The 25225-nt window shown below is 41.0% G+C and overlaps 1 protein-coding gene across 1 annotated transcript in view; it reads right to left on the bottom strand.

Moving 5' to 3' along the window:
• Nucleotides 1–25225, bottom strand: part of ascc3 (activating signal cointegrator 1 complex subunit 3) — a 424683-nt gene that overhangs the window by 234801 nt on the left and 164657 nt on the right. Inside the window, 1 exon segment of the mRNA XM_051957275.1 lies at nt 1360–1563. Coding sequence (XP_051813235.1) covers nt 1360–1563 — 204 coding nt within the window.

Here is a 25225-nt window from a genome sequence, read left to right as displayed (position 1 = left end):
AACGCGCAACGTCATTTAACGGACGAGCAGCGCCACCTGGCTATAGTGCGCCTTCAGGTCGGTAACAGGCAGTCAGATGTTGCTGGTGAATTTGGTGTGTCTCAAAGTGTCATCAGCAGATTTACAGCAAGACACAGGTGACTCCACTGACACCAAGACACCGCCGTGACCGTTTGCAGTGGGCACAAGACCATGTGACCTGGACAATGCAGCAGTGGTCTACCATCCTGTTCACTGATGAGTGTCGGGTCACCTTGCACAGAAATGATGGTTGTCAGTGTTGCTGGAGAAGGCAAAGTGAGCGATACGCTGAGGTCAACATGGTCCCCAGGGTTGGCTTTGGTGGAGGAGGTGCAACAGTCTGGGCAGGCATCACCAGTCAGTGCAAAACAGATGTGGTGATTGAAAATGGCTCAGTCACTGCACGTTCTTACCTCAGAGACATCATAGAACCCATCATCATCCCCCAATTCCGCCAGCACACCCTCAACTTTCTGTTCATAGATGATAATGCTCCACCACATGGTGCCAGAATTGCCACAGCTTGAATTCAGGTATTTGGAGTGCCTCATTTGGTACGGCCAGCAATTTCTGACCTGAACCCCATAGAGCACGTCTGAGACTAGCTGAAGCAGCGAATGGATGCTCGTACCCACCCCCACGTGACCTCGCAGAACTACGCGCAGCACTTGTGGAGGAGTGAAACGCATTGCCTCAGAACAACATCATGAGGCTAGTTAGGAGCATGAGACATGGCTGTCATTGCAGCAAATGGTGGAAACACCCGCTACTGACTTTGTCAATTTTGGTTATTTGGGGCTATCTTTGATATTGTCTAAATTCTTGGGGTAATAAATATTGCACTAAAGAAAATGGTGCTTCTTCTCATTCATTAATAGTAACATCACAGGGAACTATTACCGATTTCATTAAAATTCAGACCAAATGGAAAAAGCACTCATGTAAATAACAATAGCCGTAACTTATTGTGTGTAATGTATATCCAACTATGCTTGATTTAAAACTAACTGAAAGCTCCCAGTGAACTACCGAATGAAATCTGAGAGAATCTCTGCAATGGGTGTGTTCATTTCAGCCAGGCACATTCAGCAACACCATCATGGAGTACCAATGAAAACATGACAGTTATTTTACAAATTGTACAGATTACAGAGAAATCAGAAACGTGATTTCTTGCCTGTGGAGGTTCACAGCCAATATTTTCTATCTACTGAGCCTGTGCCATTCGGATCTTGCAGACGTGGATATTATACCCAGTCCAGCTAAAAAGGCAGCAACAAGTGGCCCCTATATTTTGAAAACCTATTTTGTATGTTTGTGTGTGTGTAAGCATCAGACCTTAAATTCATCTTTCTTGATGACACCACCAGGTTGCAGATGTTGGCGGATCTCATGAAGGACAGTCAGCATGGCGATGTTGGTCTTGCCAGCACCAGTTGGAGCGCAGATCAGAAGGTTTTCGTTGGTGTTGTAGGCTGTCTCAAACACCATGGACTGGATCCTGTTCAGACGCTTCATCCCCTTGAACACCAGCTGCCCAATCTGAGCAAGTAAAGTGAGAGGGAAAAAAAGGATGAATGAATGGTTACCACATTGATAATGCAATCATTTTCAAAAAAAAGTGTCATAGCAACTGCACAAACTGAAATAAGTAATGCCAGTGGTATGGAAGCAGGCCTGTTTATGGTGTCTATTTTTATCAAAATCTAAATTAAAAAACAGCACAGAATATTTTATTCCTTTGAAAAATGACTACATTCCCAAATGCAAATCGAGCCCAGAAAAGTGTCTGCTTTTCACACTTGGCATGGAAACTGCTACTACAGTCAGTTACACAGGTAACAGATGTATGAAACCTGCTTGTTTGTTTGGAGAAGGTCAGTAGAATTCATTTGAATAATAGCAAACAGATCTATAGAAACAAAGTTTGGGGAAAAAGGTTGATTTTAACCATAGACTGTATGAAAGGATCAATGACATGAAAGCTAACACCAGAAATAAAGCTAAAATACCTCTTGGTTACTGCTGTACAGATTGTTTACAAAAGAGATCATTTGGAGAAAATGTTAGGACCAAGTGCTGCCATATTTTGTCTTCAGTTTTGTACAGCAAGAAGAAGCTGAGATGAGTCTTGCATTATGCATTCTATGATTTGTACACATTAGATCAATTTTGCTGGATACATCTCCCACATTGACATTATATAGACTCCCCTCTGAAAGTATTGGAATAGTGAGGCCAATTCCTTTATTTTTGCTGTTGAATTAAAACATTTGGGTTTGACATCAAATGATGAATATGAGACAACAGATCAACATTTCAGCTTTGGTTTCTAGGTATTTACATCTGGATCTGATACACAACTTAGAAGAAAGTAAAGATGCGCTGATCCTGATACTGTATCGGGATCGAGCCTCAGATATAAAATTAATAAAGTATCGGACAGTATCTGAATATGACATGACGTCGCCGATCCACCTGCCGATACAATAACAGCTTCACTGCATGGTAATAGTGATTCCGTCGCCACACATTTAGGGCGACCTGGCGGAAATAACTTCTTCTTCTGCTTCGAGACTGGCGGAAGTGACGTACGCCGAGGTAGCCGCGTTAGCGCGCACAAACGAAGCTAGCATGTCCTTAATTTGGAGGTTCTTTTCACTTGAGATGCAAAAAAGTGCCACAGCAAAGTGCAACATATGTGAAGCCGATGTTCCGAGGGGTGGACACAAACTTTCAACGTTTAATACCACCAATTTGGCCAAGCATTTACAAAGAAGCCATGCGAAAGAACACGAGGAGCTCGAGCAAGCTAAACAGCAGCAACAACAAGCCCAGCAGAAAATAACCAATTCATTCAAGAGGCGTGAAAAACTTCCAGCAGACAGTCCGAAGGCTCAAAGGATTACAGAGAAGGTGATAAATTTCATTGCACTGGATGATCAACCTCTCTCTGTGGTCGACAATGTCGGCTTTCGTAGCCTGATGGAACACCTTGAGCCCAGGTATTTGATCCCCAGTAGAAAATATGTAACAAACACTGCGTTACCAGTACTCTACAAAAGAGTGTCATCGCAGCTAAAAGCAAAGCTAAACAATGTTAAAGCTATGAGCTTTACTACTGGCATATGGTCCTCTGAAGTTAGCCCAATGTCGCTGATAAGTCTCACTGTACATTGGCTGAGTGTGGACACTTATGCTTACAACAGCACGGTGCTGCAAGTTAAACAGTGTAGGGGCTCACACACCAGTGAGTTGATAAAAACCACAATGAGAGAGATGCTGGATAACTGGAACATTCCGCTGTCTAAAGTACATGTGGTTTTGAGAGACAACGCAAACAACGTGAAAAAGGCGATGGATGAAGTGCATGTTAATAGTTTGGGCTGCCTGGCGCATACACTGCAGCTAGTGGTTCACGAAAGGGTTCTCTCACAACAAAGCGTGACTAATGCACTCGCAAATTTCAAGCATTCACAAGTGGCGCAGTCAAAGTTTGAAGACATTCAGAAAGAACTGCAGCCTACAAAACAAACAAAAAGGCTCCAGCAAGACATTCCGACGAGATGGAACAGCTCGTTGTACATGATTCAAAGCCTCCTTGAACACAAGCGAGCCCTGTGCACGTCATGCGGACGTCGGCCTGCCTACCACACTGTCTGCCAATGAGTGGTCTTTGTTAGAAAAAACTGTGACAGTACTGGAACCCTTTGAGGAGATAACGCGGTTCATCAGCTCTGCGACCTCCACAGCAGTGGACGTAATTCCAGCCATCACTGTCCTGAAACGATTGCTCCAGCAGGAGACCAGCACTGACAGCGGGATCAAAACCATGAAGTGAAACCCTTATGGAGGCCATAAACAGGAGGTTCAGCAGCACCGAAGATACACCCTTCTACGCTGTAGCAACTTTAGTGGATCCCTGTTACAAAGACAGGTAAGACAAGATTTATAAAATGTTTTCTCAAAATTATACCCAAATGATGTTGTTGGCTGTTTTTAAATGTGAAATGTGGCACAAACTAGATTCCTCGAACTGTCCATAGCCTAAATGTGAGATGTGAAAACTGTGTGAGAGACAGGAAGGGAGAGAGAGGCAATTGTTTTTACCAATTTAGTCAGAAGAAACATGTTTATTTTCATACATCACTGTCTGATGCTTTGGTATACCAAAGTTGTACTCAACCTGTTTTACAATCTATCTTATTTTTGTGTTAGATATTTCACAGATGCTATCACAGCCAAGCTTGCCAAGGATGTCCTGCTGCGAGCGATGAGGAAGGTGGAGCGAACAATGAATGATGGAGCAGCTTCAGCTACACAGCCAGTGGCTTCTGAGGAGGATACAGCTTCAACAAGAACAGAGCCAGCTGACAATTATGACTCTTAGTTTCTAGCCCTTTAAAGTCCAGGCAATTTCCGCCCGAAATTTCTACTGAGATTTACAGAAAGTAAATTGAATGCTGTTCTTGAACTGTTTGGAGTACATGCATGGTTGGGGTCTCATTTGAAAGCTGACAACCTGAATTTTCACCCAGTGCAGTCAGAATTACTCTAGGTGCTACTGGCACAGAGTATTTCATGTTGGCACACACTGAATTAGGATGAATTTTTTTCTCGCCTACATTTTTTCCCTAATAAAACACCTGAAAATCAGTGTGGCAGCACTGTAAGAGCTTGAAAACACAATATTGCAAAAGCCTGGGGTCTTACATAGTTCAGGTCAAAATTTCAGAGCAATACTACAAGAAATGAGTGTTTCATACATGTATTTGTACTGATATGCTCCGCCCCTGTCAATGTTGGATACAATCTTTATACACTGTGCACACTCTCTACAGAATGGTATAAATTCATTTTCACTTCATTTTCACATTATTTTCACTCCAAAAACTCATAAAGAACTCAAAAAATCACTTCAGATAGGCTTCAGTGTCGATCACACACACAGATTGAGAGGAATACAGAGAAACAGCAGGTGGAGCCCGGAGCTCACGAATGAAATATCATATAAAGCCGCTGGCAGAGGCGGGATTTATATTCAAGCCATTCAGCAAGCTCATTGGCTACCAGGCCTGTCAATCTAACGTTTCCTCCGGCGTGATTTGCTGAGAAACAAGTCAATCAAGTGATGTAATCGATATCTGTCAGACTCGGCCATGGTTGGCTATATCGCCGAAGTAGGCGGAAACGAGTCACCTGATTGAAGTTCGGTTTGAAGCGGTAGAGAAGCGTTCAGTATCCATTTTGAATCGCGAACAAAGGGAATACGACCGTGTTTGATAAAGTTATAATAGAAAGATGCAGTGAATATGAAACGCACAGCGCCACCACGCGCCGCGTGCACGCGCACGGAGCCGATCGTTTTCTGGATTTTTTACTTATTTCGAGACATGTTTTGGCCAAAGTATTATACTGGATTGTTTCCTCTGGATGGCTAAGCTTGGGTTCTGGCCGGTTTTTGTGGATTATCTTCTTTTATGACCAGAAACGAGCGTCCAAACTGCGTCGACAGGTGAGCTGTGCACGTTTACATGACTTGTTGTTTGTTGGATAAATGTGTTTATATTACCCGCTGTGGTAATCACATCTGAAAGTGGTTTATACCGGCGGATTCATGAGAATCTCAGCTTTCTATGTGTGTATAGTGTTTGTATAATCGTGTTTGCAGTGTCCTTCTATTTTAAAAAGAGCGTATACCGATATAAAAACGGCCCGCCCGCAGGCCGGCGTACTTTATTCACTGCAAAAAAGGAGGGGGTATCTCTAAGTGGATTCATGTTCATAAATAAGATTATATTGAATGAACCCTGTCTCAGGTTTGTGTTCTTTGCAACAAAACATTGTAGTCTTGTAAATCTCGCTGTACAACTGTACGTTGATCATTTATTTCATTAAATATGACTGTACACTGAGTAAATGTTATGGTGTACTATACTATTCTCACTGTAGCGTAGTCACTATATAGTGACTGACTACTGACTTAGACGATATAGTCTATAGCCTTTGATGAATATACCAATAGCCACTATAGTATAGTGGCTGCTAGTAGTGTGGCTAATTGGCTATCATACATGTCAGTTTAAATAAGTCATTTTAATCTTGTTTCTCAAGGTGTCTCGCATGAAAGCAGCTGATCCAAGCCGGAGCAGCTTGATGTCTCTGTATGATGACATTCTGGAGGAGAGTGATGATCCTGGAACAGGGAGTAGGACTGATGATGTTGCTGTAGTTCAATTGCAAAAATATTTTCAAGAGCCAACAATTCCTCGTTCTGAGTCTCCTTTCGAGTTCTGGGGAAAAAAAAAACATGATAGCTTTCCTGCAGTTGCAGCCATTGCATTAAAATTTCTCAGTGCCCCCTCCACCTCAGTTGAAAGTGAGAGACTGTTTAGCACCACATCCAATATAGTGGATGAAAAGAGAAACCGCCTTACTGCAGAGAATGCAGAAATGCTAATTTTCCTCAAGAAAAACCTGCCAAAGTTCTCCTAAGCGAGACTCGTCTGTGTTAACCTAAAGGTTAAAAGGTAACCTGTTATACCTGATGTTAACTTTAAAAAATCCACGATGAGATGTGGCTGTCCTTGTTTACAGTGGTTGCTGCTGGATTGATGTTGTTTAACTTGCTCCAGCTCCTCATGTTCTTGCTGCATTAAAATAGACTTACAATGTTTTAATTTATGTTGTTGCATACTATTTTAAGAAGCAGCTAGTATGCACTTTCTTATTGCCACCTTTTTGTATTTGTCACTTTTTCATTGCCAGGCTCTCATTTATTTGTTCTAACCTAGATACCTCATTTTAAGTTCAAGGTAACAAGACTGACTGATGTCAGTGATGCAGTTTCCTTTCATTGTTTACAGTGGTTGCTGCTGCACTAAAACAGAGATACAAAATAATATTTTGTGTTCAATATAATTCTATGAAGCAGCTATGCACATTGTTTTATTTATGAAGGTATACTGTTATTGCACTAAATATTCTGTCAAAAAAGGAGGTTGCAACTTTAGCATTTGCACTTTGCACTGCCAGCCATTTGTTATTGTTGTTTTGTTCTTTGAAGAGTTGCCTGTTGCATTTTGTACTGACTGCACTTATTAATTGAACTCAAGCCTATTATGCAATTAATAAATGGCTTTAATTGAAAAATAATGCAATTTTTTTTTTTAACTTAAATTTTTTTCTCTGTCGTCTACGTAAGTATCGGGTATCGGGAAAGCATCGGGAAATAGCCAAATTAATATATCCGATCGGATCGGAATTGAAAAAACATGGATCGGAGCATCCCTAGAAGAAAGCATTATTTTTAAGGGAGCACCAAATTTTTAGGTGAGCAAAAGTATTGGAATCGATCAACTTAAAATAGATTAAAGTGAAAAACATTTAATATTTAGTTGCAAGTCATTTGCTTGCAAAAAGTGCATCAAGCCTGTTACCCATTAACATCACAAAACTTGTGCATTCCTATTTTGTGATGCTTTTCGAGGATTTCTTTGGAACCTCTTTCACCTTTTTTGAGGCTCATCTCTGTACTTTTTGGCAAATTCCAACCTGGCCTTCCTGTTCTTCTTGCTAATAAGTGGTTTGCATCCTCTGGTGTAGCCTCTGTACTTTTGTTCATCAAGTCTTATGCAAACAGTAGATTGTGATACCTTCACTGCTGCTCTCTTGAGGTTGATATTGATGTCACTAACAGTTGTTATACGGTCTTTCTTTACAGCACTTACAATGTTTCTGTTGTCAATTGCTGCTGTTTTCCTTGGTCGGCCTGTTTGACATCTGTTACTTAGTACACCAGTGGTTTCTTTCTTCTTCAGAACATTCCAAATGGTTGTACTAGCAATGGCCAATGTTTGTGCAATGGCTCTGGTTGATTTTCCATCTTCTCTCAGCTTCACAATTGCTTGTTTGATATCCATAGACAGCTCTCTGGTTTTCATGTTGGTTACACCTCTAACCATTAGATGATGTCTGCACAGGCAAAACCCAAATCTGAAATTGAACGTATACATTGAGCGCTATTTATTGTTTGAATAATCGATGTAATAGGACACATCACGCAACAAAACACACTTGCCAGTCATACGTTCCAATACTATTGCTCACATGAAAAAATGTGTGGGTTCAAACAGAAGGTGCTATCTTCTAAGTTGTGTATTCGATCCAGATGTAAATACCTGGAAATAAAAGCTGAAATGTTGATTTCTTGTGTCAAATTCATGGCTTCATGTCAAGCCCAAATGTTTTCAGTCAACAGCAAAAATAAAGGAATTGACCTTACTGTTCCAATACTTTTGGAGGGGAGTCTACCTAAAAATATGTCACTGATTATGTGTTCAGTGACAAAATAATAGTTTGTAGTTTCTCAATTATAGTAAAAAAAAACCCTGAAAAATAAACAATGCTCATGTAGCCTAGCTGCGCTAGACAACCCACGGCAACGAATTTAATTCTCTGCCAGGGTGGGTCTAGTTACCCTCGGTAAGCCTCGAGGTTGGATGCTCCTAAAACTGGCCGACGAATCACCATGAAGTGTAGAGTCAGAAGGTGGGCGTAACTAAGTGACGACAGAGACATGACGATTCTGACAGAAACAACCAGAAACAACTAGCCTAGCCGTGCTAGACAACCCACGGCAACAAATTTAATTCTCTGCCAGGGTCGACAACAAAAACGACAACAGTTGTTGAGCTCCATTAGCACCGACTCGGAATAATCTTTCTGTTAACATGTCTATAATATACTTGAGCTTCACCCATTGACTGTATAAATAAGGCTTCACCAAACTACCGCATCCTCTGATTTCCGGCGCTCTATGAACTACGTCAGCCTATTCGTTGCGCTGATTGGTTGTATACCTACCCAACTGCTGCAGAGTGATTTGAAAGACAAGCTTTTAGCCTGCCTCCCTCCCTGTCGAGAGTTACTTGACCCTTGAGTCTTCAGACCTGGGTCTAGCGCGGCTAGGCTAATGCTCATGCATATTGTTATGCAATTGACCATTTTAAAATTTCTGTAGCTTTATCCATAAATAAATAAGATTTCTGCCAAATAGAAATTGCTCGTCTATTGTCAGCCAAAATCAGTAGTTTTAATACGTTATTTGAATTTCAAATTTAGGGATTCCATAAAACTACACAAAATGTAGTTTATAATGACTATATTACTATTTTGAATGCAATAGAAGATACAAATATTAATTTAGAATTGTATCGTTATGTCTTATTAATTTCATGATATGATTATTATAATAATGATGATAATAATAATAGGCCTCACAGTGAAGTAGTGGTTAGCACTTTCACCTTGCAGCAAGAAGATCCCCAGTTCAAATCCCGGCCTGGGCCTGGAATCTTTCTGCATGGAGTTTGCATGTTCTCTCTGTGCATGTGTGGGTTTTCTCCAGGTACTCCGGCTTCCTCCCACAGTCCAAAAATATGCTGAGGTTAATTGATCACTCTAAATTGCCCGTAGGTGTGAATGTGTGTGTGTGATTGTTTGTCTGTATATGTAGCCCTGCGACAGACTGGTGACCTGTCCAGGGTGCCCCTAACCTAGTGAGGATAAAGCGGTGTATAGAGAATGGATGGATGGATGATAATAATAATGATTCTTCTATCATTTTGTATTCATTCAAATAAAAATTGCTGCTGAGGTTTTGAAACTCAGCTCGAACTGAGGAGTGATGTCAAGATTTAGGGGTACAACAAAATCCAGGATGAGTGTCATTGTTGATTGGCAGAGTCAGCTTAGTATTGGTTGTCGAGTTGCCCTTAGCAACTCGAGTTGGGCCAACATCAACTATTTAGTTCAGTTTCACCCAATGGTGACGGCATTATCGGCAGCAAATGCACTCTGCAGAATATTCTAAGGAATGTGCTGACATGAAATATCATGTCATATATGAAAGGTGATCAGCTACCACATATTAGACTTAGCCTCACTGCGAGAGGTGACTGCAGAGAAAGTAGAGCATTAAAAGGCGTGAGGGAGAAGAAATGTGTGTGGTGGAATCAGCTGCCACTCAAGCTGCCCTCCGTCTGCTTTCACTATGGCAACAGAGAGTGGATGATGGCTTTCAATCTTACACTGCCTCTGATAAGCAGAGAAATGGCCACAGTGAAGGACAGTTGGTGTGACACGCAGGCACATACACACACTGACACAGAAACATGCAGGACACTATATGCACATACAGGAAAGTGAAAACATGCAGTTGCTGCTCAGTTGAATCATTTCCTTCTGGAACAGAATGTTTACAGTCAAGAAACAAATTAAAAGACTATATTATATTCAAACTATTTTTACGTGATGTCATTGGTAAAGAATGCAAAAACATTAGCTTCGAGCATAAAAATTTACCAAAAAATATAGAAACAGAGTTATGAAATGCCAATTAGCAGGCAATTACAACACATGATCAGCCAGTGTCCCTTCAAGTAATTAAATAAAAAAAAATAAAAAAAAACAAGTGACCAAACAGATCATATGTTGGGAAATGACATTTTGGAATTGAATCTTCAGGTGGATTTTTATTTTAGATTCCTGTCATTATTTTTATCTTCCAAATTCTCCAGAATAGTAATCACAAATACAAGCATTGTGGATACACAGCTTGAATCTGCTATAATCTTTTAGGTGCTGCATAGACACAAGTGAGTGCAAGTATGTTGCCATTCAGGTTACAACACAATAGAAAGTATGAAAATTGCGTGCACAATGGAATGAGGTTCAACAATGACATGAGCAGCTAGCTTTAACCCTTTAAGGCCCAACGTAGCGCCGGCGCTACGTTTTGCATACTGAGTTTTGATTGGCTGTAGATTTGAAAACAGATAAGATACCTCGATCATTCTTTGTGCATATAAAATCTGGGGAGTTACACTAACATTTCATACATTCACCAGGTCTCAGAGCACTTTTTCGTTGCAGTGATGTGTTTGTAAAAATACATAATAAAGTGTACATAACAAATCTCTTTATAAACAAGACTGCGGACATTTGCAGTGCTTCCTATGCCGAAAAAAAACGTAAGAATCATGTGACAGGTCATTCCCATCATATACATACATGTGATCACGACCTGTGTCACATGATTCCTGACCTATAACCATGAGGTTCCAGCTCCCATCTACAGGAACTGGCCTCGTTTCACGGGAGTAGTTGTTTCCTTGGAATTCGTCGGACAATCTGCACAGATACTCGCTTGCTCTACTACTTTGTTTTACAAATACACTCAGACACACAACCCACACACACCAAACATCCATCATACACACCTTGGACACACTTCCACACGTAGTTATGGAGCCACAAAATCACCGCCGTGCTAAACGGTTTTGCATTTTGGCCGAAGCTCTGGAGCAAATTACCGCGTCGGATGAGGAGTCTTGCCTTTCGTCTGAACCGGATTCTGCCACCAGCGGGGATGAAGCGGACCTCATCGAGGGAATTTATAATTCCAATGTCATGTAAGTTTATACGCATGAAAAGCTGTTTTTTTAGTTGAAGAAAAGTAAAGAAAAGATGCATATAATGCCGCCGAAAGCATTCCGCGCAAAATACGCATAATTTTTACAAGTCATGCACTGTACACAGCTAACGTAGCATGCAAATTTTTCTCTGTGTAGTGTTGACAATGTTGGGGAGGAGGAAGAGGAGATGGAGGTCTCCTGCTCTCCTGGTACCACGGAGAGAGGCAGAGGCAGAGGCAGGGCCCGGGCTCCAGCCAGGAGAGGCAGCAGCAGCCGCTCCATCACCGAGAGCTCCAGGCCAGAGGCACTCCATGCAGCTGGCTGGAAAACTGAGGAGGAGCCTGACAGCTTACCTTCTCTGACACATTTTCTACCAAAAAGGAGGCCAGGTGTCCATCCACCACTGTCAGAAAATGTGGACAGCCCTTCTCCATCAGACCATTTCAAAATGTACTTGGACCAGACAGCCATAAAAATTCTGTGTGCCAACACAAACAAGAATGCAGCGAAAAATATAGCTGCAGGTAAAAAAAGTCAGATGGGCTGATGTCACAGTGCCTGAAATGTATCAGTACATTGGGCTGACACTGTACATGAGCATCTTGAAGCTTCCAAAGATACGGGATTTCTGGCGTACTGATTCCATCTTCCATGTGGAATATCCAAGGAAGGTCATGTCCAGGAAACGGTTCCTCGTCATTACTGGAAACCTGCACATGAGTGACCCTGTCTAGCATCCCGAAAACTAAATCAATGCTCTGACACAAAAATCTCCACGAGGGGTGATCAGAGAGGGGCCCCTTCTCTTTATCCAGTGCTCGATTTAAGGCTGAGAGGTCCGGTGGCCCAAATGACATTTTTTGGGGCCACCAACATACGTTAATTTAGACATTTTTAGGAGCCAAAATGGACTTTTAGTGGCCAAAAAAATAAATCCTACTTTTTGCATCCTTTGTGCGTTAAATGTGTAATAATTTGTCTGTGTGTGTCACATGTACAGTGCCTTGCGAAAGTATTCACCCCCCTTGAACTTTTCAACCTTTCGCCACATTTCAGGCTTCAAACATAAAGATATAAAATTTTAATTTTTTGTCAAGAATCAACAACAATTGGGACACAATCGTGAAGTGGAATGAAATTTATTGGATATTCTATTCATTTTTAACAAATAAAAAACTGAAAAGTGGGGTGTGCAATATTATTCGGCCCCTTCACTTTCAGTGCAGCAAACTCACTCCAGAAGTTCAGTGAGGATCTCTGAATGATCCAATGTTGTCCTAAATGACTGATGATGATAAATAGAATCCACCTGTGTGTAATCAAGTCTCCGTATAAATGCACCTGCTCTGTGATAGTCTCAGGGTTCTGTTTAAAGTGCAGAGAGCATCATGAAGACCAAGGAACACACCAGGCAGGTCCAAGATACTGTTGTGGAGAAGTTTAAAGCCGGATTTGGATACAAAAACATTTCCCAAGCTTTAAACATCTCAAGGAGCACTGTGCAAGCAATCATATTGAAATAGAAGGAGTATCAGACCACTGCAAATCTACCAAGACCCGGCCGTCCCTCTAAACTTTCACCTCCAACAAGGAGACGACTGATCAGAGATGCAGCCAAGAGGCCCATGATCACTCTGGATGAACTGCAGAGATCTACAGCTGAGGTGGGAGAGTCTGTCAATAGGACAACAATCAGTCGTACACTGCACAAATCTGGCCTTTATGGAAGAGTGGCAAGAAGAAAGCCATTTCTCAAAGACATCTATAAAAAGTCTTGTTTAAAGTTTGCCACAAGCCACCTGGGAGACACACCAAACATGTGGAAGAAGGTGCTCTGGTCAGATGAAACCAAAATCGAACTTTTTGGCCATAATGCAAAACGATATGTTTGGCGTAAAAGCAACACAGCTCATCACCCTGAACACACCATCCCCGCTGTCAAACATGGTGGTGGCAGCCTCATGGTTTGGGCCTGCTTTTCTTCAGCCGGGACAGGGAGGATGGTTAAAATTGATGGGAAGATGAATGGAGCCAAATACAGGACCATTCTGGAAGAAAACCTGTTAGAGTCTACAAAAGACCTGAGACTGGGACGGAGATTTATCTTCCAACAGGACAATGATCCAAAACATAAAGCCAAATCTACAATGGAATGGTTCACAAATAAACGTATCCAGGTGTTAGAATGGCCAAGTCAAAGTCCAGACCTGAATCCAATCGAGAATCTGTGGGCAGAGCTGAAGACTGCTGTTCACAAACGCTCTCCATCCAACCTCACTGAGCTTGAGTTGTTATGCAAGGAAGAATGGGCAAGAATTTCAGTCTCTCGATGTGCAAAACTGATAGACATACCTCAAGCGACTTGCAGCTGTAATTGCAGCAAAAGGTGGCGCTACAAAGTATTAATGCAAGGGGGCCGAATAATATTGCACGTCCCACTTTTGAGGTTTTTATTTGTTAAAAAAGTTTAAAATATTCAATAAATTTCGTTCCACTTCACGATTGTGTCCCACTTGTTGATTCTTGACAAAAAATTAAAATTTTATATCTATGTTTGAAGCCTGAAATGTGGCAAAAGGTTGAAAAGTTCAAGGGGGCCGAATACTTTCACAAGGCACTGTAGATGTTTAGTGCATTTTATGTGCCCTTGGGCCTCTGTCATCCTCTGTAGCATGCCTGTTGGAACTTAACATAGCTGCATAATGAGTGGTAGTATTGCAGTGCTTGGTGCTGGGTATAGTTCTAAGTTACTGTTAAGAGTAGACCAAAATTGGAAAATGCCTATTGTATTTTGATTCCTTCTAATTGCTTGCACTCTTTTTTCTGCACATTCCATTATTTTTTAGAAATTATATTTTAATTAAAATTTCATAATAAATATGATCTGAGCATAAGTTTTAAACTGATTTTATTTTTTTGGAAGAAAACTACAACTAATTAGAAAGCAACAATTATTTGCATTGGCCAAAAATTAGTTATTTCATGTGTTTTTTAAAAATATTTTAATTTCCCAACTCACTAGGCAAAATCAGATTAATGTGTGACAGAAATAGAAATAAATATTTTGACGTGAAATTTACTCTTTTATAATATGGCAAAAGTGTGATTTACATACCTTTCAACTACAGCAGCCATCAATTTTAAGTGCTTCTATTTTCACATAATTGCAACTCCCTGTTCCCAATCAGACCTGAGCTGGAGTTTGCCTGAAGGCAGCTTGTCAAGCTTGAGACTTCGCTCAGTCAACTAGGCTAGTAAGTTGACCGAGCGCCGGGAATCATGGGAGGTTGATGACATCATACAAAATGGCTGCCCCCATGAAGAAAACATGATAGGCGGTTCAGCTTGGTGATTTTCGGCTAAAACTTGGATTTGGAGGTCAGTAGCCCAAATCAAAATATTTGGGCCCCTAACCATCATGTTTTTTTGTCATTTTTGGTCGCCAAAATCGTTTTTTAGTCGCAAATGGCGACCTGGCGACCGTCTAAATCAAGCGCTGTTATCAAGTGGATGGACACAAGGGAGGTGAGTGTGTGTTCCACTCTTCACACTGCTTTCTCTGGGGACACTGTAAAGAGGATGTGCAAGGCTAGTAGGAAGTATGCAGTGGTGGAGGTGCCAGTGCCAGCAGCTGTGAAGGAGTACAACAGATACATGGGAGGAGTTGATCTGTCTGATCAGCTGATAGGCTCCTATTCTTCATGGAGGAAGAGCAGGAAATGGTACCTGACAGTGCTGTATCATTTCATTGACATTGCCGTGACAAACAGCTTTTTGCTTCACAAAGAACTGTGTGGCAAACTGGAGCAGCAGTCCCTGACTCACCAGGGATTCCTGGAGCAGCTGTCAGAAGAACTCTGCTTAGTGCCCTCACAAGTCCTGGAAAGCCAACATCATATCCCTGTTGCTCTTGTTGAGGGGGCATCTGGCTCTAAAAAGGCCACAGCGGGGCGCCGGAGGTGCAAGCAGTGTGGAAAGTGCACCCCCTTCATGTGTGAGGCATGTGAAGTGCCTCTCTGTGTCATTGTGGACAGGAACTGTCATAAGCTGTACCACAGCTCCACTGGTGGGACTGAACAATGACTTGGAATATCAAACTGATGGTAAATAGTTCACCCTCTATTTTTGCCTGATTGCATATGTAGTTCGAAAGAAAATTGAAATAATTTGTGTTCTTGTATTCTGAAGTTTCAACTCAGTAAAAGCAATTTTCTTTTATTTTCAAATGCACTTTTTATGAATGACCATGCTTTGTACATAAAATATGTGTATTCATAAGTATCTGACACACTTAGAAATTTGATTGCACTATTGTAAATAGTTTGTTTTGATGTTATTGTTGACTTTATGCCAATTTTGCCTTTGAGTCCATATTTTTGCCTGACTGCATATGTAGTTTGAAAGAAAATTGAAATCATTTGTGTTCCTGTATTCTGAAGTTTTAACTCAGTAAAAGCAATTTTCTTTTTTCAAATGCACTTTTTGTGAATGACTGTGTTTTGTACATAAAATGTGTGTTCATAAGTATCTGACACACTTAGAAATTTGAATAGTTTATTTTGATGTTAATGCTGTCTTAATGCAAATTTTGCACTGTTATTTATTTCCATTTTTTTCAAGTTACAATATTGAACATATCTCAAAAAGCAATTTATGTACTGACTCCAAATAAATTTCCTGTGGTTCCAAACAATATTGTGCAACTTTTTTACATTTGCAAATTTGAGGGATAAAGCTATGCAATTTCTGTATTTTGAAATATATGTGAAAAAAAAACAAAAACAATTTTCATTTTTTTAAGGTTTATTACACTTTAAAGCAATTTATTACACTACAGCCATGGCCATAAGTTTGGACACAAGTACCAGGATGCATGTGAATCTTAGAAAATACCACAAAATTGTCACTTACAATACAGTACACAACTCCTGAGAACTATATTAAGTTTCATATTTTAAAAAAAACATCAAAAGAGTTTGGCGTCATTTTGTTATTCTTACCAAATTCGGTTGTGAAAGTACTGCATTTTTTTTTTGTTATTTTCTTCTAATATTATGTTTTGGGAACAAAATTGTTCCAATTGTTGGAATTTATTGATAATATTATATCCCTTGTTGATTTGTTGACTAATTAAACTGGAGCTGTCAAAAAATATTAGTTATGTTCTGTAATAGACATCAAAACAAACATAGTAAGTCATGCTGTGTCCAAACTTATGGCCATGGCTGTAGGTAAGACATAAGTCAATACATATTATTAAAACCTGGGATGTAAGGGTTATTCTGATGTAAAGCAAATAAAACTAGTCCAAAAAATGACACTACAGCATGTAAAAATGTAAAAATATGTCCTGGCAGACTTGTACAATGGGGGGGCCTTAAAGGGTTAAGCTTTATTTATATTCTGCTGCTAACAAGTCTCCACCACACATTTTTTAGGGAAAAATACAGGAATCATATTTAGTGTCGAGAAGCTTGAAATTCTGATAGTTTGATCATGTTTAATTAACCCTTTAAGCTTCAGTGTACCGCCGGCGGTACACCTACTAATTTGCATAGGAATTTCAGGAATGTCCGACGGGTGCAAACGCGATTATACAAACACTATACACCGATGGAAAGCTTAGATTCTCATGAATCCGCCGGTATAAACCACTTTCAGATGCGATTACCACAGCGGGTGAGAAAAACACATTTGTCCGACAAAAACAAATATTCATCCATCCGTTCTCTATACACGGCTTCAAAGCACACAGCGCGACTCACATTTCCGGGTTTATTATTACACACACAAAAAAAGATTCCACAAAAAACGGTCATAATCCAACCTTTTACATCAGATGACACAAGCCAGTAAACTATTTTGTCCAAAACATGTCCTGAAGTCGGTATAAAATCCCCGAATCGGTCGTTTTCAAGGAAATGCACCTCCCGATGCGCGTCCAATATTCCCCGTATTTTTCGTAATTTTTTTTATTTAAAAATAGAATATTAGCGATTTTTTGTACTGAAAACGGCTGGAATTGACTGAAGCTTAAAGGGTTAAGAATGGCCACAGTTAATTGAGCTCTAGAAAAATAACGGAACCACCACCAAGAATAAAGTCAGATGTGTTGTCGAACCTCTGTTTTTTTTTCCTGTTTTCACCGTCTTTTTATTTGCCCTCTCCTTCTTCTGTGTCCCACCTCTGTCTCACTAAGGCTGATTCAGGATGCCTTAAGCTTAGACAGCAATATTACTTATTCAAGGATTCATTAGAAGTATGTCATCACTTTCCTATTCCCCTCGTTTCACTTCAACACTCATAGAAAGAAATAATTAAAGAGTGCATATCAGGCAAGGATGTGCCGGATGCTGTTCGGATGTTGGCCCCTCAGCCCAGTAGGGAGGAAGAGGTTATTAATGCATCAAAGAACAACATTATTAGAGTTTACTTAAGCTGGAAGGAGTGGAGGAAGGATGTGATTTCAGCTTGGTGCTGCATAGCCCGACAGAGCTCGAGATGAACAGTTTCGCTCATTTATGGAAATATAGATTGGATAGTTTGACTGGGGTTTTTTTTGTCATGTAAAGAATGTTGACAACCAGCAAAGCCTACTCCCAAAATATAATAAGAGAAAATTTAAAAAAAAATTCAAAATGAAAATGGCATAGAAGCTGATTACAAAGTCCTTCGAGCTTAAGATGGTGGTGCGCATGGACACAGCGAGCCCTTCAGGAGACAGCGAGAGTGACAATTTTGAGTGTCTTGCCTGTCCTACACATTCATTATGCAAAATTTACAGCTGAGAGACTTTGCTGAACATCAGGGCAATGAATGTTGCTAAAAATTGAGACTCTTGACTGTGATTTGCACATACAGGTCCTTCTCAAAAAATTTGCATATTGTGATAAAGTTCAGTATTTTCTGTAATGTACTGATAAACATTAGACTTTCATATATGTTAGATTCATTACACACAACTGAAGTAGTTCAAGCCTTTTATTGTTTTAATATTGATGATACTGGCCAAAAAGTAAAGAAAAACCAAAAATACCTATCTCACAAAATTAGCATATTCCATCCGACCAATAAAAGAAAAGTGTTTTTAATCAGCCTGTGGCACTGCTGAGGTGTTATGGAGGCCCAGGATGCTTCGATAGCGGCCTTAAGCTCATCCACGGTGCTGGGTCTGGTGACTCAACTTCCTCTTCACAATATCCCACAGATTCTCTATGGGGTTCAGGTCAGGAGAGTTGGCAGGCCAATTGAGCACAGCAAAACAATGGTCAGTAAACCATTTACCAGTGGTTTTGGCACTGTGAGCAGGTGCCAGGTCGTGCTGAAAAATGAAATCTTCATCTCCATAAAGCTTTTCAGCAGATGCAAGCATGAAGTGCTCCAAAATCTCCTGATCGCCAGCTGCATTGACCCTGCCCTTGATAAAACACAGTGGACCACCACCAGCAGCTGACATAGCACCCTAGACCATCACTGATTGTGGGTACTTGACACTGGACTTCAGGCATTTTGCCATTTCCTTCTCCCCAGTCTTCCTCCAGACTCTGGCACCTTGATTTCCGAATGACATGCAAAATTTGCTTTCATCCGAAAAAAGTACTTTGGACCACTGAGCAACAGTCCAGTGCTGCTTCTCTGTAGCCCAGGTCAGGCGCTTCTGCCGCTGTTTCTGGTTCAAAAGTGGCTTGACCTGGGGAATGGGGCACCTGTAGCCCATTTCCTGTACACGCCTGTGCACGGTGGCTCTGGATGTTTCTACTCTAGACTCAGTCTACTGCTTCCGCAGGTCCCCCAAGGTCTGGAATCGGCCCTTCTCCACAATCTTCCTCAGGGTCCAGTCACCTCTTGTAGTTGTGCAGCGTTTTCTGCCACACTTTTTTCTTCCCACAGACTTCCCACTGAGGTGCCTTGATACAGCACTCTGGGAACAGCCTATTTGCTCAGAAATTTCTTTCTGTGTCTTACCCTCTTGCTTGAGGGTGTCAATGATGGCCTTCTGGACAGCAGTCAGGTCGGCAGTCTTACCCATGATTGCGGTTTTGAGTAATGAACCAGGCTGGGAGTTTTTAAAGGCCTCAGGAATCTTTTGCAGGTGTTTAGAGTTAACTCGTTGATTCAGATGATTAGGTTAATAGCTCGTTTAGAGTACCTTTTCATAATATGTCTAATGTTTATCAGTACATTACAGAAAATACTGAACTTTATCACAATATGCTAATTTTTTTGAGAAGGACCTGTACATAACCAGCACGGCATTCTATCGGAGACTACGGCGGCACTTAATTGACATAGAAGAAAGCCCAAGCACTTTGAACGTACACAAAAGGGGGAAGAGAGCCGGATCCATGCTAGGCTAAAGGCTAACCCCTCCAGACCAGCTGTACCATCGCTCCTATTCTCCAATGTCAGCTCCCTCGACAAGGTGGACGAGCCACGTTTGCTGAGAGAAACCCAAAGAGAGTGGAAAGATTGCTGTGTGTTTGCTTTCACAGAAACATCGCTCCATGACAACATCCCAGACGTGGCCATACAGCTGGAGGGGATGATATCATTCTGGGTGGACAGTGAGCCTGCTAGCTCTAGTAAGACCTTCACTGCGTGTAGCAACCAAAACCTTGGATGACTAGAGGTGTGCTTGCTGCTGACAGCCCGAGATGCTGCCTTCAGGGCGGGAGACCAGACTGCATTGTTTTCATTCAGCTGAACAGCTTTTTAATCAAACACAACACATTTGAAACATTTCAGTCAGGTTTTAGGACAAACCACAGTACAAAGACTGCTTTACTGAAAATCGTGAATGATCTCAGATTCAATTTACATTCCCGTAAGTTTTCAGTTTTGGTACTACTAGACCTGAGTGTAGCCTTTGACACAGTAGACCACCCAATACTTCTATCCCAACTCAAACATCTGGTTGGCCTCTCTGGAACTGTTTTAAACTGGTTTGATTCCTATCTCTCTGATAGAAAATTTATGGTAAGTTCGGATACTTGCTCATCAAGCATCCACAAAATGAAGTATGGAGTTCCCCAAGGCTCAATTTTAGGCCCAATGCTTTTTAACTTATATATGCTGCCACTTGGGAAGGTCATCAGGAGACATGGCATCAGCTTTCACAGCTATGCTGATGATACTCAATTGTACATTGCCATGTCTCCTGATGACACAGGGCCTATCGATGCTCTTTTTAACTGTGTGTCAAGACATCAAATCATGGATGGCAGGGAATTTCTTGCAACTCAACCAGGACAAGACTGAGGTTTTAGTTCGGTCCTAAAGCTAAGAGAGAGGAACTTTTATCAAAATTGCTTTCACTGTCATTTAAACCAGCTGACTATGTAAAAAATCTGGGCGTTACTTTTGACTCTGAGCTCAATTTTACTCCTCATATTAAACAAGTAACAAAAACAGGTTTTTACCATTTAAAGAACATAGCCAGAGTCCGCCCGTTTCTCTCTCGAGCAAACAGAGATTCTGATGCATGCTTTTATTTCCAGTAGAATGGACTACTGTAATGCCCTGCTTTCTGGTCTTCCCAAAAAAACTATTTCCCATCTCCAATTACTCCAGAACTCAGCTGCACGAGTTCTGACAAAGACCAGAAGGCAGGCTCACATTACACCGGTTTTAAAATCACTGCATTGGCTCCCTGTGTACTTTAGGATTGATTTTAAGGTTCTTTTAATGGTTTTTAAATGTCTTCACGGTCTTGTGCCATCTTACCTCTCAGATCTAATTTTACCCTATGAGCCCTCGCAGACCCTGAGGTCCTCTGGCACTGGCCTTTTAATGGTTCCCAAGGTTAATACAATAATCCACGGTGAGGCAGCTTTCCAGTACTATGCCCCTCGTCTGTGGAACAGCCTGCCAGAAGACCTGAGTGCTGCAGAGAACGTAGAGACTTTTAAAAACAGGCTTAAGACTCACCTTTTTACATTGGCTTTTACCTAATGTCTGTATTTATTATTTATATCTACATTTATGCACTTATTTATATTTTATGTACTCTTTTGTTTAAGTATTTTATTTATTTTAACATTTGTTTTAATATCCTGTTTTACACAATTTTAGTTATATTCTTAATGTGTTTAGTTACTTTATTTTATTCTACATTCCTATGTTTCCTCAGTTTGGGGCCGTCTACATCTGGGGCTGTGTTTGGCTCTCGGTCTAGTGACACCGACTTGGGATCCACTCTGGCGTTTTGGGAGGTGGGGAGGCTTCTGCCTTTCCCTCTGCCCCTGTTGTGGGGCACCCTAGGCTGGTGTTTGGGCTGTCGGCATCTGTTGCCCCGGGTGCAGACGGCTCTCAAAGATGGTGTTTCCTCGACCTGGTTCCTCTGTGCTCAGCCAACCCATGCTGCTATGTTTTTATTTTATCTAGGCGGGTGGATGGGGGGGTGGGTTCTTCAGGTAAGCGCATGTGGGTGTGGGTGTGGGTGTGTGTGCGCGTGTGTTTTATTCTCTGTGCATTTTATTCTATGTAAAGCACTTTGTGCTGCATTTCTAATGTATGAAAAGTGCTTTATAAATAAAGATTGATTGATTGATTGATTGCTTTTCGTTCAGCTCGGTTTGCGCTCTCAAAAGGATCAAGGCTGCGAAACACAGCTACACAGAGAAAATCCAAGAACACCTATGTGATACAGGAAACACAAGACAGTTGTGCCAGGAAGTCCAAGCGCTGACGGACGACAAGTCCAGTCAGAGGGTCGATGATGATTACATTTCTCTTCCAGACAGGCTCAACAACTTATTTGCACGCTTTGAAGCATCAAACCCGACAACTAGAGAGAAGGCTGTTTATTCTCCTCCGTCTTTCAGGCCAGCTTTCGCCATCAACTCAGCAGACACAAGGAGGATCCTAATCAGGGTTCACCTACGAAAAGGATCAGTTCCGGACAACATCCCGGGATGTGTGCTCGCGCTGGCGAGCTGGCAGATGTCTGTAGCCCTATAAGGTACAGTCAATTCCAGCCATTTTCAGTACAAAAAAAATCGCTAATATTTTATTTGTAAATAAAAATATGACGAGAAATACAGGGAATATTGGACGCGCATCGCGAGGTACATTTCCTCGAAAATGGCCTATTCGTGGATTATATACCGACTTCAAGACATGTTTTGGACAAAATATTTTACTGGCTTGTTTCGTCTGGATGTCCAAGGTTGGATTATGGCCGTTTTTTGTGGAATATCTTCATCTGTGTGTAATAATGAACCCACAAATGTGAGTCGCGCTGTGTACGTTAAAGCCGTGTATAGAGAACGGATGGATGGATATTCGTTGTTTGTGGGACGGTGGTGGTTTCCACTCCACAATAATCAGTGCCATGCCATGTCTCTCTACAGTCAGTGGTGAGAGTGTGTGGGCATGTGCGTGCGTGCATGTGTTGTGTGTGTATATGTATATATGGAGGGAGGGAGGGATAGGTTTCCTCATTTTTAATATTTTTAAATGTTTTAAAGCACTTTGTGTTTATCGTAATTGTATGAAAAGTACTATAAATAAAGTCTGATTGATTGAAAGACAAATTGCTGTGTCCAGACATGCATGGCTGATTAAGACCTGTCCACACATGCTATATGCTATAATTATGGACAAAGGTGCATCTACTAAATACAAACTTCAAGATGAATACTTAAGCAATCACATATTTCACCTAATATATTTTTAATTACTCTGTAGATGTCTGTTTTCATTTTGACATAAAAGATTATTCTGGTGAATTCATCTCAGAAAAAGCAAACAAAATTGACCTTGACTCAATGTTGAAAGCCAATAAAAAGGGAAAACATCCATTGAGGTGAAGACTTTTTTATACGCATTGTATAAAAATTGGTGATAAGCAAATTTAATAGTCTGCTCTTTAAGATTATGGTTATTTGCGTTATACCAATTTTTAGGGCTGGACCTGAATATCCAAATATTCGGTCGTTGTGGTGGTATTCGAATATTAATTTTGAGACCTGAATACTAAAAACACTCCCCTCCCCCTTCCCCCCACTGTATCACGCAGACTTACCAAGTCTGACGTCATGCTTCACTTCGCCCGTGTTAGTAAACAGAAGACAAAAGCCAAAGTCGGAGATATCCATGCCAATGCTGTGCTAATTCTGTCAGATTTCAAAGTAAGATCAAACTTTGCGAAAATAAACTTCTCAAAAATGCACTTCACCCCGCTGTCGGTTGCCGAGCGGATATTCATAACTAATTGGGCCCGAACATCTGGAGCTCAGAAATTGCTGTTCGGACCAGCCCGATACATTTTAAGATTATTTTTGCTGAAGAATAGAGTTACTTTTCAGTCGACAACTAAATAAGAAAAGCATGGTTTTACCTTGCTGACATGTTTCAACTACGTCTGCAGTCTTCTTCAGAGCGTCATCCGACGTGTGAGGGCGTGTCCTTTTTTTATCAGGTGACAAAAAAAATCAGGTGACTGGTCTGACAGATCTGTCAGACTGGCCACGCTCCCTGCCGTCTGGTGGTCTCTGGAGGATGGAATCCCAGGTAGGCAAGTGGGTGTAGGTAGGGGCGAAAACCCCATTTCATTTTTTTGGAGGGGACAATAAACAGTAAAATTTCAGAGAGTAATTCCTGAGGGGGGGGGGACTGCTCTCTCCCTCTCTCTCTCCTGCTGCTTTGGAACTTGCCTTGCAGGGTTGAGCAGGCTGAGCATGTTATTAAAAGTAATAATAGCAGTTATAGCATTGTTCTGTCTTAGTGCATATTCTACCTGCATACAGGTTTTTCTATGTTCAACCAGCAAAATCTACAATGTTATTAGGTGGAAGATGGAAATGATACACTTTAATGGTCACATCTAACAGAATTTCTTTGCACCCTGCTCTAATTTCCACTTTAGTCAATCAAAGTAGCTTTACAAGAAAGTAAAACTCAAAATAAGTTCCAAAACTATCGAGGAAATACCATCAAGAATAATCCAATAACTACTGGACTAACTACTAGCGTACAAAAAACAATAAAAATCTTCAAAATCTGGATATCTCTATAGAAACAAATCTAATGTCAGTAAAATATAAATCGGCCTTATATCTGACAGTAATATCCTGACAGACGATTTTGAAAATCCTGTCGTCTATATTTCCTCCTCTCTTTTCCCTCATCTATTTTCCTCTCTGTCCTCCCCTGTCTCTCTGTGTCAGCTCTGTCACTGCCGCTATTCTACATACGCGTTTGAGCCTAGCCACAAGCTAGGCTTTTTTTTTTTTTTTTTACCAGTGTGCTGATTTAAAAAATATATATATATTTACACATTAGCATAATTTGTCATCCTTTGAAAGATCATCGCGCGCTGTTGACACACGAAGCTGCCGGTGTTGTACCGAGTCGAGTTATGCATGCCCGCCGAGATATGCATGTCTTGGCCCAAAAAACTGGGGATGCAAATCCTGGCAGATCCAGAATGTGTCCTGCAGAAAAATGCATCCCTCTGTTAACTGCTATTATGGACATTTTTAGATTAAATGATGCAGAACACACCAGAGATCGGTGTCTTTTAACCAAACCATGTGAAAACAGAGGATGCAAATCTTGGCAAATCCAGAATGTGTCCTGCCAAATAATGTATCCCCCTCTTTACTATTAATGAATAAGCTTCGGGCATTTTTTCAACAAGAAATCCAAGCTTCCATATGCTGTGTACTTCGAGTGTTTTGTAGATACAGCTAAACCCGACAAAAAGTATCTTTTCACTATCAAGA

Source organism: Acanthochromis polyacanthus, chromosome 12 (assembly GCF_021347895.1).
Source record: "Acanthochromis polyacanthus isolate Apoly-LR-REF ecotype Palm Island chromosome 12, KAUST_Apoly_ChrSc, whole genome shotgun sequence".
In the NCBI taxonomy this organism is placed as follows: domain Eukaryota; kingdom Metazoa; phylum Chordata; class Actinopteri; family Pomacentridae; genus Acanthochromis; species Acanthochromis polyacanthus.
This window is presented reverse-complemented; position numbering and strand designations above follow the sequence as displayed.